General features: G+C 47.2%; 1 protein-coding gene across 7 annotated transcripts in view; it reads right to left on the bottom strand.

Moving 5' to 3' along the window:
• Window positions 1–18,164, bottom strand: part of galnt11 (UDP-N-acetyl-alpha-D-galactosamine:polypeptide N-acetylgalactosaminyltransferase 11 (GalNAc-T11)) — a 200,005-nt gene that overhangs the window by 57,924 nt on the left and 123,917 nt on the right. For 2 of the 7 annotated variants that reach the window (XM_078232041.1, XM_078232024.1), the window contains exons 3-4: window positions 9,721–10,073; window positions 3,014–3,137 (exon numbers count right to left, since the gene is read on the bottom strand). In XM_078232041.1, coding sequence (XP_078088167.1) covers window positions 3,014–3,137; window positions 9,721–10,003 — 407 coding nt within the window. In that variant the 5' untranslated portion in view covers window positions 10,004–10,073. Of the gene's footprint in view, window positions 1–3,013; window positions 3,138–9,720; window positions 10,077–10,217; window positions 10,375–18,164 lie in introns of those variants that run through there. The other 5 variants (XM_078232016.1, XM_078232056.1, XM_078232032.1 and 2 more) reach the window with 4 other exon arrangements.

Raw genomic sequence — 18,164 nt, 5'->3', positions numbered from 1 at the left:
ATAGTGGACAGTGAAGAAAGTTACCTCTGATTGCAACGGGATCTTGAACAATTTGGCCAGTGGGCTGCTCCATCAATGGCAGATGGAGTTAAATTTAGATAAATGCGAGGTGATGCATTTTGGTAGATTGAACCAGGGCAGGACTTACTCAGTTAATGGTAGGCCATTGCGGAGAGTTACATAACAAAGAGATCTAGGGGTACATGTTCATAGCTCCTTGAAAGTGGAGCCACAGGTGGACAGAGTGGTGAAGAAGGCATTCAACATGCTTGGTTTCATCGGTCAGAACATTGAATACAGGAGTTGGGACGTCTTGTTGAAGTTGTACAAGACATTGGTAAGGCCACACTTGGAATACTGTGTGCAATTCTGGTCACCCTATTATAGACAAGATACTATTAAAGTAGAAAGAGTGCAGAAGAGATTTACTAGGATGCTACCGGGACTTGATGGTTTGAGTTATAAGGAGAGGCTAGATAGACTGGGACTTTTTTCTCTGGAGCATAGAAGGCTGAGGGGTGATCTTATAGAGGTCCATGGAGTCAGACACTTTAGGAACTTTCAAGCAGTTATTGGATAGGCACATGGAGAATAATAGGGAGTGGGATAGCTTGATCTTGGTTTCGGACAAAGCTTGGCACAACATCAAGGGCCGAAGGGCCTGTACTGTGCTGTACTGTTCTATAAAATAATGAGGGGCACAGATCAGCTAGATAGTCAATATCTTTTCCCAAAGGTAGGGGAGTCTAAAACTAGAGGGCATAGGTTTAAAGTGAGAGGGGAGAGATACAAAAGTGTCCAGAGGGGCAATTTCTTCACACAGAGGTGGTGAGTGTCTGGAACAAGCTGCCAGACGTAGCAGTAGAGGCGGGTACAATTTTGTCTTTTAAAAAGCACTTAGATAGTTACATGGGTACAGTGGGTATAGAGGGATATGGGCTAAGGACAGGCAATTGGGATTAGCTTAGGGGTTTAAAAAAAAGGGGCGGCATGGACAAGTTGGGCCGAAAGGCCTGTTTCCATGCTGTAAACCTCTATGACTCTAAGAGGCCCAAAAGTTGCCAAAATAAGTCATAAGCCTGAGGATTGGGAGAAATTTAGATTTCAGCAAGGAACTGCTAAAGGAAAATAAAGTAAAATGTGAAAGTAAGCTAGTGAGAAACATAAAAATAGAGCTTCTATCGATATGTAAAAAGAAAAAGGTTAACAAAGACAAATGTGAGCCCATTACAAGCAGAGGCAGGAGAATTTGTCATGGGGAAATACAAAAATGGCAGAGAAACTAAACTAATATTCCTGGTTAGTACCTTCCAGCCATTCATGTGGCCGGGATCTTCCAGTCCCACCATCAGCGCACCCCCGCTTGCTAGTTTCCCAGCAGTGAGGGGTGCATTCAACGGGAAATCCATTGATAATGGCAGGACCAGAAGATCCCACCACCAGCCAATGACGGGCTGGTGGTGGGATTGGTGGTGTTGTGCGGAAAATCCCGCCCAGTGTATCTGTCTTCATGGAGGGGTGACGAGTGAAATTGAGGACATGTACAAAATTAGTATTAGTAAAAAAAGTCATATTAGATAAATTAATAGGACTGAAAGTTTATAAATCCCCTGGGGCTGATTATCTACATCCAAGAGTGTTGAAAGAACTGGCTATAGGGATAATGGATGCATTGGTGGTCATCTTCCAAAATTCTATAGATTCTGGAATAGTCCCTGCAGATTGGAGGGTGGAAAACGTAACACCATTTTTTAAGAAAGGAGGGAAGAGAGAAAATGGTGATCTCATTGAGAGCAAAATTCTTACAAGGCTCTACAGGGGTAGATGCAGGAAGAATGTTCCCCTGGCTGGGGATTCAGTCAATGTTTCAGAATAAGAGGCAGGTTATTTAGGACTGAGATGAGGAGGAATTTTTTCACTTGGGCAGGTGTTGAATCTTTGCAATTCTTTATTGCAAAGGGCTGTGGAGGCTCCGTCTTTGAGAATTATGGTTAGATTTCTAGTTAGTAAAGATACCATGGGATATGGGGATAGCGCGGGAAAGTAGTGTTGAGTTAAAAGATCAGCCATGATCCAGTTGAATGACGGAGCAGACTCAAGAGGCTGAGTGGCCTACGACTGTTCCTATTTCTTATGTTTCTATTTCCCATGAATTAGAACATGAATAACTATGACTTGTATAGAATTGTCATTACATGGGAATTGGTGTGAGGGGAAGATAATCATTATTTTTGTGTTATATACAGCAGAGTTGGGTTATCTCAGTGTGGTATCACTCCTGGAAATTGCAACCCTGGAATTTTTCTCAATGCCTAAAACTGTGAGCAAAGTCCAGACTAATTTTAAATAAAAGCAGAAAGTGCTGGAAAAACTCAGCATGTCTGGCAGCATCTGTGGAGACAGAAAGAGCTAATGCACTATGATAAAACACTGCAGAATTTAGATATCCAGTTCTGCACAATAAAGTCATTTGCATTTATATAGTACACAGCCAAATGTCCCAAACGCCTTCATAGTTGGGGGTCAGACTTGAGCAAGAGGTCTGCAAGAAGATGGCTGAAGGTACTATCAAACATTTAAGGAGAATTTTGAAGTTAAAGAAGAAAGAGGTATGGAAAGGGATGGATGAAAACTCATTGACAGAGCAGAGGGAGGAGGGATGTTTAATATACAACAGAAAGAGCTTGAGATGCAGGCTTGGACATCGGCTCAAGGAGATTACAAAGGTGAAGAGGTTTGAGAATGAATGTTTTGAAACTGATGCTAATGCAGGTTAGCAAGGATTCGAGTGGTAAGGTGAAGAGGAATGCGTCTGGTATAGTATGCGAGAAGACTTATAATGAGTTAATGCAGGGTAGAGGTCAAAAGGCCAGCAAGGAGGACAATATTAAAATCAAATCTGACGATGATGAAGATGTGGTGACATTTTTGGAATTTAGTATTCATACACACTCATAGGTGCAAGTGGAAATGTATCTTTAAATCAGGCGAAAACCAAAATTTAGGAACTTGCTTTGGGTCTCTGGTATCAGGGATGTCTCTGCTGGAGCCCAAACGATTACTGATAAGCACATTGAAAGCATGTTTCTGGTACCCGGCATTCCGAATTTGCTGATCTACTTCATTGAAAATCATACCTGGAAGAAAAATGTTTTTATTAAAATAAGTATATCAGAACATTTACATTAACATATCAGCAAAAACGGGAAAACTCGTTGACAGCGACGGGACTGGAAGATCTTGCCACCAGTCAATGGTGGGTCGTCTGCAGTCCTGCAAAGCATGCCATGAGGGAGCAGAAAATCCTATCCATTGAGTAGGGATAAAGGTAACAGTCTCTGATTGACACGATGTGACCTGTTCCCCAGGAATATTGGGCCCTCAGCATTTCAGCATAGATATTACTACCTTGTCTGTAGGAATAGAGATGTATATCCATATGCTGTGATGAATACCTAGTTCATGGTTCATGTTAAGATTTTAGAAGTAATGTTTAATTCCGGAAAGATTAATGTTTAACTGTTGTAAATGCAACTAAAATAGGCTAGAGTTTATTACACTCAGAAAATTGGGGCCATGCTGACTCAAGGAGTTAACAGCTAAACAGATGAGGCCACACAACAGCAGGTGAGCTTTTCTAATTGGGGAGCTGGAGATGTGATGTCTACACTGGTTACAATGAAGTGCAGTCCAACGAGATGTTTTGATTTGAGAGTTGGAGCTAACTTAGTTTAAAAGCAATGAACCCTGAAAGGCTACATCATCATGGAGACTGGCGGAGCTATTGTGTCATACAAAAGCCAGGCAATGACTACTAGCCAAGTTCCGCACACACGAGGACGGCCTCAACCGGGATATTGGGTTCATGTCACACTATTTGTAACTCCCACAGTTGCGTGGACCTGCAGAGTTTCACTGGCTGTCTTGTCTGGAGACAATACACATCTTTTTAGCCTGTCTTGATGCTCTCTCCACTCACATTGTTTCGTTTCTTAAAGACTTGATTAGTTGTAAGTATTCGCATTCCAACCATTATTCATGTAAATTGAGTCTGTGTCTTTATAAGCTCTGTTTGTGAACAGAATTCCCACTCACCTGAAGAAGGGGCTTAGAGCTCCGAAAGCTTGTGTGGCTTTTGCTACCAAATAAACTTGTTGGACTTTAACCTGGTGTTGTTAAACTTCTTACTGTGTTTACCCCAGTCCAACGCCGGCATCTCCACATCATTACTACCAACAAGACAGACTCCCACCATTCCCCCTTAACATTCAATGGCATTACCATTGCTGAATTCCCCACTATAAACATCCTGGGGATTAACATTGACCAGAAGCTGAATTGGACAAGCTCTTGCAGCCACAGTATTTATATGGCTTGTCCAATTCAGCTTTGGATCAACGTTAATCCCCAGGATGTTGATATTCTTGAAATTCTACCGAGAGTAACTCACCTCCTAAATCCCCAAAGCCTGTCCACTAACTACAAGACACAAAGAATGTGATGGAATACTCTCCACTTGCTTGTAAGAGTTCAGCCCCAACAACCCTCAAGAAGATGGGCATCAACCAGAACAAAGAAACCAGCTTGCTTGGCACCCCATCCACCACCTTCAACATCCACTCCCTCTGCCACCAACGCACAGTGGCAGCAGTACATACCATTTACAAGGTGCACTGCAGCAACTCACCAAGGTTCTGTGAACAGCACCTTCCAAACCTGCGTCCTCTACATCCTGGAAGGAATGGGCAGCTGATACATGGGAACACTACCGCTTGTAGGTTTCCTTCCAAGTCACACACTATACTGACTTGGAACTATATTGCTATTCTTTCACTGCTGCTGGGTCAAAACCTTGGAACTCCTTTCCTAACGGCCCGGTGGGTGTCCCTGCAGCACATGGACTGCAGCAGTTTAAGAAGGTAGTTTACCACCATCTTCATTTGGAATGGGCAATAAATGCTGGCCAAGCCAGGAACACCCATATCCTGTGAAAAGAATAAAAATAAAGAATGTGCTCTGGTTTCAGCTTATCATAGTGTTCTGCAGCAGGGATAGAGGCTATATTGAAAAGATTCTGGATTACCAGGTACCAAGCAATTAGGGCTCAGTGCACTCCCCTGTTCTTCTTCAAAATGGTATCTTTCACATCCACTTGAGCTGGCAGAAAGGGCCTTAATTAATCCCTCACTCAAATAATGATGTCCGTGACTGCGCAGCAGTATTGGACAGGAGTGTCAGCTGAAGATACTGGAGTGGAACTTGAACCTACAAGCTTCTGACTCACGGGGGACACTAATCCATGGCTGATCCCTAGCTAAATTTTGGTTTCATCCCAGCTATTTGAAGAACAAATTTCTTCCAGCACCCAACAATTTACAAAACCAAAAGGCTACAAATGCTAGACCCTTGGAAATAAAAACATAAAATGCTGGAAATACTCAGCATGCCAAATAGCATCTGTGAAGAGAAAGACAGAGTTAACGTTTCAGATATGGAATTTTACAGTCCAAAGATGTGCGGGTTAGGTTGATTGGCCATGCTAAAATTGCCCCTTAGTGTTCTGAGATGTGTAGGTTAGAGGGGTTAGTGGGTAAATATGTAGGGTTATGGGGGTAGGGCCTGGGTGGGATTGTGGCCGGTGCAGACTCAATGGGCCAAATGGCCTCTTTCTGCACAGTAGGGTTTCTATGATTCTATGATATGTGATCTGATGAAAGGTTACATACCAGAACACTAACTTTGCTTTTATCTCTGTACAATAATTTGCATTTGTCAAATTAAATTCCATCTGCTATGGCTCTGCCCACTGCCATATTTACTGAATTTATTATATTATTTCACATTTTAAAAACAGTTACAAGCTTGAGGGAGGGAACGATGGGGTGTCGCTGGATTGATAAATTAAGTTTGGGCTGGAAGTCTTTTATCCTCTGTAGTAACGATACCCAAGATATGACAGGTGTAATGCAGAGCTAGACTTCCTGTCTATTCGATCAATAACATTACAGGAAGGATGTGGAAAAGATTGAAAGGGTGCAGGGGAGATTTACAAGGATGTTGCCTGGATTGAGTGGCATGCCTTATGAGGATAGGCTGAGGGAGCTCGGTCTTTTCTCCCTTGGAGAGACGTAGGATGAGAGGAGACCTAATAGAGATATATAAGATGTTGAGAGGCATAGATCGGGTGGACTCTCAGAGGCTTTTTCCCAGGGTGGAAATGGCTGCTACGAGAGGACACAGGTTTAAGGTGCTGGGGGGGTAGGTACAGGGGAAATGTTAGGGGGAAGTTTTTCACACAGAGGGTGGTGGGCGAGTGGAATCGGCTGCCGTCAGTGGTGGTGGAGGCAAACTCAATGGGGTCTTTTAAGAGACTCCTGGATGAGTACATGGGACTTAATAGGATGGAGGGTTATAGGTAGGCCTAGAAGGTAGGGATATGTTCGGCACAACTTGTGGGGCCGAAGGGCCTGTTTTGTGCTGTAGTTTCTCTATGTTTCTATGTTTCTAATAAGAAAGACTCACATTTATGAAGCACTTTTCATGACCATGTGACATCTCAAAGCACTTTACAACTAATGAAGTACTTTTCGAAGTGTAGTCACTGTTATACTGTAGGAAATGTGACAGGCAGTTTACACACAGCTGGCTGTCACAAACAGCAATGTGATAATGACCAGTTAATGTTTTTGTGATGCTAACTGAGGGATACATTTTGGCCAGAACGCTGGAGATAACGGGCAGAATCTCACTATATTTTGTATCAGGCTCAGACTGAAAACCAGTGTGTAGTTCTTCAGTTGCACAGTCCAGTTTTCACTCCAGATCAAAAATGAGTGGGCGAGGTTAACAGCATCACTCTACCGGGGCAGGGCCTGATATCGGGGCACCATCTTTAAAGAGCACCCTGATCAGCACTGAGATGGATCTCCTCCCACCTTCCCCAGCCACGAAGGTCTTGGGGGATCCTCCACTCCATCCCAACCCCCCCCCCCCCCTCCCAACCCCCCGTATTGTCATCGGGGGCCCCCCTCCTCCCGGCGTCTGTGCCGGGGTCAGAGTAAGGACGCCGCCCAGGCATGTCCCTCTGCCCCCCACCAGCTACACTGACCTTTGTGCCCCTGGAATTCCCTCGACTGAATCTTGTATTGCAAGACCTGCTCTAAACCTCACTGATGTGATGCTATGCAGGCGAGGTTTCAACATTCAGTGAGGGGGGCTGGCCCATTAAAATCCATTAAAATGAGGTTCTTGCCCTTTGTGGGTATGAACTACATGATGTTACCAGTGAGGGGCATGGAAAATCAGGAAACAATATCTTCAGAGAGATCGCGTTTCCCGATTCTCTCCTGATTTTCCGCCCACGACTCCGAACTCTCTGACGACGAATGTGGGCTGAAAATCGCCCCCTGCTCTTCTGCAATTAGGGCCCTGGGATTGTTCATGTCCACCTGAGGAGGGCAAACAGGGCCTTGGTTGAACATTTAATCTGAAAGACGCCACCTCCAATAATGCAGCATCCCCTAGGAACTGCACTGGAGTGTCAGCCCCGATTATTGTGCTTAAATTTTGGGGTGAGACTTGAACCTTGTGACTCAGTTGGGAGAATGCTACCAACTGAGCCACAGCTGTCGTGGAATTAAGCAGAAAATCTATCCCAAATTAAATAGCATACAACTAAAGTAAGCTCTCTACCATATCAAGGTATTATTTTATATCAACAATTTTTTATCTAGTACAGATTTTCTCTATAATCTGTACAGTTTATTGTTGCAATTACAAACCTGCATAACTATTCTTGACATAAGTAGTTTTTGCAAAGTACGTTTGCAGATGAAAGAATATACCATTTTAAAAGGATTACTTATTACGACACAGTTGAAAGCCTTAAAATAAGTCATCCCTGAAAAACAACAGAAATTAACCCTTCAGTAATTGGACTGTTCAAATGTTTACAGTAATAGCCACAAGTTTCATCTTCCATGGCAAATTTCCAAATGCAAAATTTCACCTCAAACTTTCCAGAGGAGGATTTTCTTTCCCCCACAGCCTCATGATTCTCAGCTGTTGAACGCTATCTAAGAACTGTACTTCGCATAATGTGATTGCGCGCTATTACATCTCGGGTGGCATGGCGACACAGTGGTTAGCACTGGGACCCGGGTTCAATTCCGGCCGTGGGTCATTGCCTGTGTGGAGTTTGCACATTCTCCCCTTGTCTGCGTGGGCTTCCTACAGGTGCTCTGGTTTTCTCCTACAGTCCAAAGATGTGCAGGTTTCATTGGTTAGAACATTGAATACAGGAGCTGGGACATCTTGTTGAAGTTATACAAGGCATTGGTGAGGCCACACTTGGAATACTGTGTACAGTTCTGGTCTATTATAGAAAGGATATTATTAAGTTAGAAAGAGTGCGGAAAAGATTTACTAGGATGCTACCGGGGCTTGATGGTTTGAGTTATAAGGAGAGGCTAGATAGACTGGAACTTTTTTCTCTGGAGCGTAGGAGGCTGAGGAGTGATCTTATAGAGGTCTATAAAATAATGAGGGGCACAGATCAGCTAGACAGTCAATTTCTTTTCCCAAAGGTAGGGGAGTCTAAAACTAGAGGGCATAGGTTTAAGGGGAGAGGGGAGAGGCACAAAAGGATCCAGAGGGGCAATTGTTTCACACAGAGAGTGGTGAGTGTCTGGAATGATCTGCGAGAGGTAGTAGTAAAGGCGAGTATAATTTTGTCTTTTAAAAAGCATTTAGACAGTTACATGGGTAAGATGGGTATCGAGGGATATGGGCCAAAAGCAAGCAATTGGGACTAGCTTAGGAGTTTAAAACAAAAGGCAGCATGGACAAGTTGGGCCGAAGGGCCTGTTCCCATGCTGTAAACCTCTATGACTATGACATACATATAGGAATTTCATAGGGTCACATTAAACATTCATCCACCATTATTTGAATTAATTTCAAGGTAATTGAATCCACACATCCATCTCCAGTATTACTGTGGACTGCAGGGTTACCATTTCAAATGGAATGTTTACTATTGAGTCGAAATGTGATTTTTGAAAGTACAAGAAAATGGGATAGAAAGTAATCAGAGTCCATTGCGAGCCAATCGCAGGTCTGCCAGAAGCAGTGCGCAGCTGAATTGGGAGCAAAAGGTCACGGGGCAATTGGTTTCCAACTACACTGTTGGGGTGAGCTGGAGATGCGGCCCGACACATGTGGAAAATCACTTTTGGGATGCTAACAATTACCCTCAAGTCTCGGGATGGGGGGGTGGTGTGGGAGACGAATCAGACAAGGCTTGCGGGGGAGAGGGGGGGTTCACTAATGTCTTTTAGGGAAGAAAATCTGTTATTGTTACTTGGCCTGGCCTACATGTTACACCAGATCCACAGCAATGTGGTTAAATGCCCTCTAATATGGCCTAGCAAACCACTCAATTCAAGGGCAATTAGGAATGAGCAAAAATTGCTGGTCCAACCATGAACAAATGACAAAAAACTATCAGGATTGTGAAATCAATGGTTGGGGCGTGGGGGGGAAGCAGTCCTGATCCTCCTGGCTCCACAGAGAGGCTTTCCCTGAGAAACCTACTTATTGGTTTCCGAGGAGGAGGCATTGCACAGGTTTGTACTTAGAAGCACTTTGTAAATACTTCAATTTCAGAAAAGTAACATACCCAACACAACATGACTAACCGAGTGGTAACAAGTGACTCACCTAGTTCTGAAGACTGCGCCAATTTTTTCTCAGGATTCTTTGGCATGCGTTTCATAAACTGGTCGTTTGCGCTGCCCTGCTGCTGGGATTCAAGCAGTCGTTTGGGGCCTTTAGTAAGCCGGGGCTGGAATCTCCACTGTGCCCGCTGGCTCCCCGGGAAGGGCACATTGCTGAAAGTGTAGCCTTCGTTGTTCAAGTTGAAATAGATGAACAGGAGTACTGACCAGGTCACGGATGTGAAGAGGCACCCGTAGCAGAAGTAGCGTAGCGTGACACTGCCCATGGTATCCCTAGCATTGTTAGAGGCCCATTTTCATGCCTCTGAACCAACGCACAAAGTCAAACCGATTAGCCTGCTGGAGAAGGGAACAGTTAGTAGCTTCCCCACACATCAGCAGCTGCAGGAAAATTATTTTGGGACTAATCATCCGGCATTACAAAAAAAATTAATTCTAATAATATGGATAGTACCTGCTTAAAATATATTAACAACTTACATTTACACAGCATCTTTAGGTGCACTTGAAGCAATTTGAATACATTTCCCCCACTGAGAAAAAATTGTGAATATCAAAAGGCTTGTTAATGATCTTATCTTGCTGCTACAATCGAACCTTTATGTCCGAGCGTCTGAGAGCTCAATCAACGCAGAATACCCCATTTGAGTACCGAGATGGTTACTGAACAAAGTTCATTGGAAAGAGGATTAGCATAGAAAGGATCAATTATTAACAGAATTTTCCGATGAAAATGTTGTTTCTTCAACTTCAGGCATCTATAACACATGGACTCAGATGGGGTCACGGGCTCAAAGTGAGAGGGGCTAGGTATAACTCAGATATCAGAGGGACGTTTTTTACACAGAGAGTGGTGGAGGCAGACACACTGGCATCGTTTAAGACTTACCTGGATAGTCACATGAGCAGCCTGGGAATGGAGGGATACAAACGAATGGTCTAGTTGGACCAGTGAGCGGCACAGGCTTGGAGGGCTGAAGGGCCTGTTTCCTGTGCTGTACTGTTCTTTGTTCTATAACACAGAATTTCCTCCACTACACCACTCCCAAGTTCGGTGGAAACAGCGGGAAAATTGGACAGTGAAACCCACTGTTATGATGGCCACGGGGGAATCGCCAAGAGATCTCCCCATAGGCCTCGTAAAATATGAGCTCCCCTATTAAGCACGTGGAGGCTTGCCCAATAGGGAAGGAGTAGCAGAGGGTTTAAAACTACCTGGCTCCACTCAGGCCAGCAGTCCAAGGATTCAGCGCTGATCTGCACTCTGTAGCTGCTGAATGGTATTCAGAACACAGCGTAAATAAAGGATGATTGTGACAGAAGGCTGGCCTCGGTAAGATTGGCAACAAGCGGGATATTTTCTTCCCTCCGGACCATCTTTACTGTCAAGACAAGTAATCCTCCAGTAAGAAAAATGCGTCCTTTGGTAAACTTGAAGCCTATGATACATGCATAGAAGACTGGGCCCAATACATAGGGTTTTTGTCTGGCTAACAATATTGAGGGGGATGAGAAGCAGAAAGTGATCCTGTTGACAAGCATGTGGGGTCCCAACCTTCAGGGTAATAAACAGCCTGACTTATCCAGATGTCCCTGACTACAAAACATTTAATGAATTGGTAGACTTGGTTAAAGGTTACTGTGACCAGAAACCTTCTTTAATACTCGGGAGATACCACTTTAACACAACAGGATGATGCGCGTTATCACACACGAGGCTTGAGATGCTCAGGAAATAAAGGCTTTTATTTGCTGTACAACAAAGCTACTAATTATATACACGATCCCAGACTGAGGGGTCCCAGACAGAGCAGAGACCTTTATACCTCTCCAGGAGGCGGAGCCCGACTGGGATGTACCACAATAACTATAATACAAGGTGTAACAGCCCAACCCTAACCCCAACAGCAACAAGTAGAACAACCCATCCCTAACCCCAACAGCAACATATATACATACTTGTAGTACTGGCCAGACCCTGGCTCAGTACTATCTAGTGGGAACCAACGATGGTTCACCACATTCACCCCTCCTTTGAAGACAAAGGCCGGCGGGGTACAAAAAAACAGAATAATTTGTCATCAGTCTATAAGTTCAGACGGTCAGGGGGACCGCACCGTCGTTGTGACCTCCTCAATACCGGCGATGACACCGGAGTAGGCACTCGCGGTGGCGTTCTCCCCAAGGCGATGTCCAACTGTTCCTCCACAGTCTCACGGGCCGGTTGACCCTGAGGTGATGGTAATCCATGGAGTTCCGACACGCCCTGAAGTGGCAACCATCCTCTGGACTCAGGCAAGCTGTACATGGGAGTAAAAGGTTTAAGTAATGGTCCCGATGCTGCCCGCGCCGTGTCCGGAGGGGAAACAAGAGTTATGGGGTTTGTAACAGGGGGTATGGGAGCGACAGGGGTTTCTACGTCCCCTGCTGGCGCCAGGTCTCGGATCGAGACCGTGTCCTCTCGCCCGTCAGGGTGTGCCACATAGGCATACTGAGGGTTGGCGTGGAGGAGATGGACCTGTTCGACCAACGGGTCGGACTTGCGGGCCCTTACATGTCGCCGCAGGAGGACAGGTCCTGAGTACGTCAACCAAGATGGTAATGAGGTCCCAGAGGAAGACTTCCGAGGGAATGAAAACAGCCTCTCATGGGGAGTAGCGTTGGTTGCCGTACACAGGAGTGAGCGTATGGAATGGAGCGCATCAGGGAGCACCTCTTGCCAACGGGAGACTGGAAGGCTTTTTGACTTCAACGCCAGTAAGACAGCCTTCCAGACTGTAGCATTCTCACGTTCCACCTGTCCGTTACCCCTAGGGTTGTAGCTCGTGGTTCTACTAGAGGCAATCCCGTATGAGAGCAGGTATTGCCTCAAGTCATCGCTCATGAACGACGAGCCCCTGTCGCTGTGAATGTAGCTGGGGTACCCGAACAGGGTAAAAAGATCATGGAATGCCTTGATAACCGTGGCAGCGGATGTATCAGAGCAGGGAATAACAAAAGGGAATCTCGAGTACTCGTCAATGATGTTGAGGAAGTACACATTCCGATCTGTTGAAGGAAGGGGGCCCTTAAAATCGACACTCAGTCTTTCGAAGGGACGAGTGGCCTTGACTAATTGTGCCCGGTCAGGTCGGTAAAAGTGCGGTTTGCATTCCGCGCATACCCGACAGCCTCTTGTTATGGACCTGACATCCTCCACCGAGTAGGGCAGATTGCGGGCTTTTATAAAGTGGTAGAGCCGAGTGACCCCAGGATGGCATAGGTCATTATGGAGAGCCTGCAAACGGTCTTCCTGTATACTGGCGCATGTTCCACGCGAGAGGGCATCCGAGGGCTCATTGAGTTTCCCTGGACGATACATGATGTCATAGTTATAGGTGGAGAGTTCAATTCTCCACCGCAAGATCTTGTCGTTCTTGATCTTGCCCCTCAGCGTGTTATTAAACATGAACGCCACGGACCGCTGGTCCGTGATCAGGGTGAACCGTTTTCCCGCCAAGTAATGGCGCCAGTGCCTGACGGCCTCCACAATGGCCTGGGTCTCCTTTTCCACCGCTGAATGCCAAATTTCGGGGCCTTGGAGGGTGCGGGAAAAAAAGGCGACGGGCCTGCCCGCCTGGTTAAGTGTGGCGGCCAGGGCGAAATCAGATGCATCGCTCTCCACCTGAAAGGGGATGGACTCATCAACAGCGTGCATCGTAGCTTTCGCGATGTCGGCTTTCAGTTTATCAAAGGCCAATCGGGCCTCTGGTGTTAGGGGAAAAGAAGTGGACTTGATGAGCGGACGGGCTTTGTCCGCGTAATTGGGAACCCACTGCGCATAATAAGAGAAGAAGCCTAAGCATCTTCTCAGTGCTTTTGCACTAGTGGGCAGGGGAAGTTCAAAGAGGGGACGCATACGGTCTGGATCAGGGCCAATGACCCCGTTTTCCACCACGTATCCGAGGATGGCTAAACGGCGCGTACGAAACACACACTTCTCCCTGTTGTAGGCGAGATGCAGTGTGTAGGAAATTCAGGAGATTTGTGTCGTGGTCCTGCTGGTCATGGCCGCAGATGGTGACGTTATCCAGGTACGGGAAGGTAGCCCACAGCCCGTTCTGGTCCACCATTCGGTCCATAGCACGCTGGAAGACCGAGACCCCATTGGTGACACCAAAGGGAACCCTGAAAAAGTGATACAAGCGACCATCCGCCTCAAAAGCCGTGTATTGTCGGTCCTCTGGGCGAATGGGGAGTTGGTGGTAGGCAGACTTGAGGTCTATGGTGGAGAACACCCGGTACTGCGCAATCTGATTGACCATGTCAGATATGCGCGGGAGGGGATACGCATCCAGCTGCGTGTATCTATTAATGGTCTGACTATAGTCAATGACCATCCGGGGTTTGTTCCCACTCTTGACCACCACGACCTGCGCTCTCCACGGACTAGCACTAGGTTGTATGATCCTTTCCTTGAGGAGCCGCTGAACTTCAGATCGAATGAAGATCCGATCCTCAGCGCTGTAACGCCTACTCTTAGTCGCAATGGGCTTGCAGCCTGGCACAAGATTCTGGAACAGGGAGGGTGTGGTGATCTTCAGCGTCGAGAGGCTACAGGCAATTTGGAGGCTGCTGTTCTCCCACTGAAAGCGAAGGGAGTGGCCCACCGTACTGTAGGGTTACACTCCTCAAGTGGACCATGAAGTTTAGTCCGAGAAGTATTGGCGCGCAAAGGTGCGGCAACACCAGGAGCTTGAAACGCTCGTAAACTGTGCCTTGCACCGTTAAAGTTACCACGCAACCCCCTAGCACGGTGACAGACCGGGACCTTGATGCCATAGAAATTGTCTGTTTGACAGGTTGAATCCGGAGTCCACACCGCTTCACAGCGTCTGGGTGGATAAAACTCTCAGTGCTCCCGCTGTCAAACAGACAATAAAGCAAGTGGTCGTTTACCTGAATGTCCATCATAGACTTGTCAAGTCTATGAGGCTTGGCCTGGTCCAGGATGATCGACGCCACCGTTGGTTCATGAGCGCCACTGCAGGCAGCTGAGATTGACGAGGACGACCCTTGCTGGTCGTTCGCGGTCGGTGCCGACCAACATGGCCGCTCCCATAGGTCGCACGTGGGTGATGGCGCCAAACTCCGCGACCCCTGGTGGTCACACATCTCCGACTCCGTCGACTGTAATGGCGTCGTCCTGGCCTCGCACGTGGACGAAACCCTCGACGATGTCGACGACGAAGAACCGGGCTCCGAGGAATCGCAGGCCGCACTGCTGTTCCGAGAAGCAGATTTAGATCGGCACACTTTCGAATAGTGCCCCTTCTTACCGCAGGCGGAGCACAACACAGCTTTAGCGGGACACCGTTGCCAAGCATGCTTCGCTCCCCCACAGAAGTAACACCGCGGGCCGCCCGGAGCTGCTGCCGTCGTCTGGCCCGAGTGTGAGCACGCCATCACGCAGCATTTCGAACCCGAGGGACGAGGAGGGATTGGCGACTACTCCTGCCACGTTGTCTCCACGTGGTCTTCAGGATACAATACTAGGCTTTTGGTGGCCGTCTCCAGCATCTCCGCTAGTTCTATTGCCTGGGTGAGGTCAAGATTACCTTTCTCCAGTAGTTTGAGTCGGATGTAAGATGATCCGACTCCCGCCACAAACGCATCTCGAGCGAGGTCGTTCATATTCTGCTCTGCCGACACTGCTTTGCAGTTACAGCCCCTGGCTAGCGGTAGGAGCTCGTTCGCGTATTCCTCTGTCGTTTCGCCGGACTGCCGTCGTCGAGTGGCTAAGAGGTAACGAGCATGTATTTCGTTGGGCGGTTTAATATAACGCTTCTTAAGAAGCTCGAGGGCCTTTGTGTAGTCAGTGACCACACGGATCGCGAGGTAGACAGTGTCGCTTACCCTCGCATGGAGGACCCGGAGTCTGTCATCATCTGTGGTGACCGCTGCAGAGGCTGCCAGGTAGTCCTCAAAACATTTCAACCAGTGGTCGAAGGTGTTAGAGGCGCCCGCCGCACGTGGATCTAGTGTAAGGCGTTCAGGCTTCAGTATCTGCTCCATACTCTCTCTATATCGTTTTTTTTTCGACGAGAGTTTATTTACAGCAAATAAAATTGATGCGCGTTATCACACACGAGGCTTGAGATGCTCAGGAAATAAAGGCTTTTATTTGCTGTACAACAAAGCTACTAATTATATACACGATCCCAGACTGAGGGGTCCCAGACAGAGCAGAGACCTTTATACTTCTCCCAGGCGGCGGAGCCCGACTGGGATGTACCACAATAACTATAATACAAGGTGTAACAGCCCAACCCTAACCCCAACAGCAACAAGTAGAACAACCCATCCCTAACCCCAACATATATACATACTTGTAGTACTGGCCAGACCCTGGCTCAGTACTATCTAGTGGGAACCAACGATGGTTCACCACACAGGGCGAACCTCCCTGGGGAATCCGTTACCAAATGTCTGACTAGGTTGCGAAAATTGGCAGAGCATTGTGCACTGCACGCGCCCCCCCCCCACCCACCCACCCCCTATCCTGACCGACATGTTGCAAGATAGTCTGGTCTGTGGAATTAACAATGTGACAGTCCAAAACAATTTGTCGGCAGAACCAAATTTGGATCTAAAGAAGGCCATTGAGATAGCTCTATCATTGGAGAATGCAAAGAGAGGAGCTCAGAAATTACAGGGGATATCAGATGGCAGTGTCCTCCGATTGGGGGGAGGGGCTTCATGCGATGTCCAGAGTGATGGTATCAGTAAAATATCTCAGGATGTCTTACAGCAGTGGAGCCTGAGTCACATCACTAGGCAAAGGAAGGACAGGCTCAACCTTCAGATTCCTAGGGACCATATTCCAGAAGGTTGAAGATGCCAGACTGCGGACTACTGCAAGTGCTGCAGAAGACCACAACCAAGGCTAAGATAAAGGGACAGTCAAAACACATGCTATTTTGAAAAAAGGCCAAGGCCAGTACCAAACCATACAGTGCAGGGAGGCCCTTAACCAGGAACAATGCAATTAAATCACATCTTCACAACAAAGGTTGCCTCCATAATGGTGGAGTTGATAGCAGATGGCCACCCATTAAAAATGGAAGTGGATACGGGGCTGTGGTCTCCATTATCGGGGAGCAGACTTATAATTGCCTCCAGGCTGGTATTCAACTCCTAAACTTAGAAAACACAAAGGCCAGGCTGGCCATCTATGTAGGGGAACCATTGCAGATAAAGGGCACCATGGCAACTACAGAAATTAAAGGTTAAAACGTTGTGCGAGTTCGAGAATAAATTAGATATAGCCTTGGGACTAAAGGGATCAAGAGATATGGTGAGGGGAAGGCAAGATCAGGATATTTGAATTTGATGATCAGCCATAATCAAAATGAATGGCGGGGCAGGCTTGAAGGGCTGAATGGCCTATTTCTGCTTCTAGTTTGTATGTTTCTAAGTCAGAGAACTGAAGCTGTTGGGTCCTATTTTACCGTTTTGATTCTAAGTACTGGGCAGACTTGAAACTGGGAGTGTTTCAGATCAGACTTTTAGACCCGTTCTCAGGCGCCCCCATACGCACTCTGCCTGAAAAAATATCAGCGATTCCGAATCGCGCTGCAGAAGCCAATAGGCGGGGCTTAACACGCCCAAAACCCTGCAGCTCCGATCGGCGCCTCCAACTGTGCACACAGAGAGAATGCTGCTCCCCTGCCACATCCCTCCTGGGCTGGATAATGCCTCCTACTCACCCCCACAGACATTGCCCCACCCCCACAACATTACTGACCCCCTTATCCCTCTCACCCCCCCCCCCCCCCCCCCCCCGCCACCCAGACCAATCGCAGGCCCCCCCCCCCACTGATCACAGGCAGAGTGGCAGCGGACACTCCCTTCCCCCTCACTGATCTCAGGCAGAGTGGCAGTGGACCCCCCCCCCCCCCCCCCCCCCCCCACCTCAACTGATCTCAAGCAGAGAGCCGTTGGACGCTCGGCTATTACCTCCTCACTAACTAGAGCACCCGAATCGGACTTCTATGCAACATGTCTGTTTCACGCCGATTCTGGATGGGCGAACGCGGTGGTAAAGGGGGAAGTGCTGGTACGGTTGGGCGTGCAGCCCATTAAGTCAATTTAAATGCATGCAAACGCATCTAAATGGCAGTCACATCTAAATGGTCCCGATCACGGCCATTTTCGGGCTTTGGTAAAGGAAAAACAGGCGCGGAGGGCGAGCGCGGATTGCGCTACTCATCTCACACCCAACTTTACCAAGTTTTCGTGCCCGAAAACTGGCGCAACACGATGGTAAAAATCGGGCCCATTGTCTCAGGTCCACAGCTATTGGTTACTGAAATCCCCTGATGAAAAAGATAGAGGGTAGAGAAGTTTTTCGTTTGCGAGAATTTCAGACGATAAGCAAAAGATTTC

The sequence above is a fragment of the Mustelus asterias genome, chromosome 2 (genome assembly GCF_964213995.1).
Source record: "Mustelus asterias chromosome 2, sMusAst1.hap1.1, whole genome shotgun sequence".
Classification (NCBI taxonomy): Eukaryota; Metazoa; Chordata; class Chondrichthyes; order Carcharhiniformes; family Triakidae; genus Mustelus; species Mustelus asterias.
The sequence above is the reverse complement of the archived record's forward strand: the minus strand, read 5'-3'. Positions and strand labels throughout refer to the sequence as shown.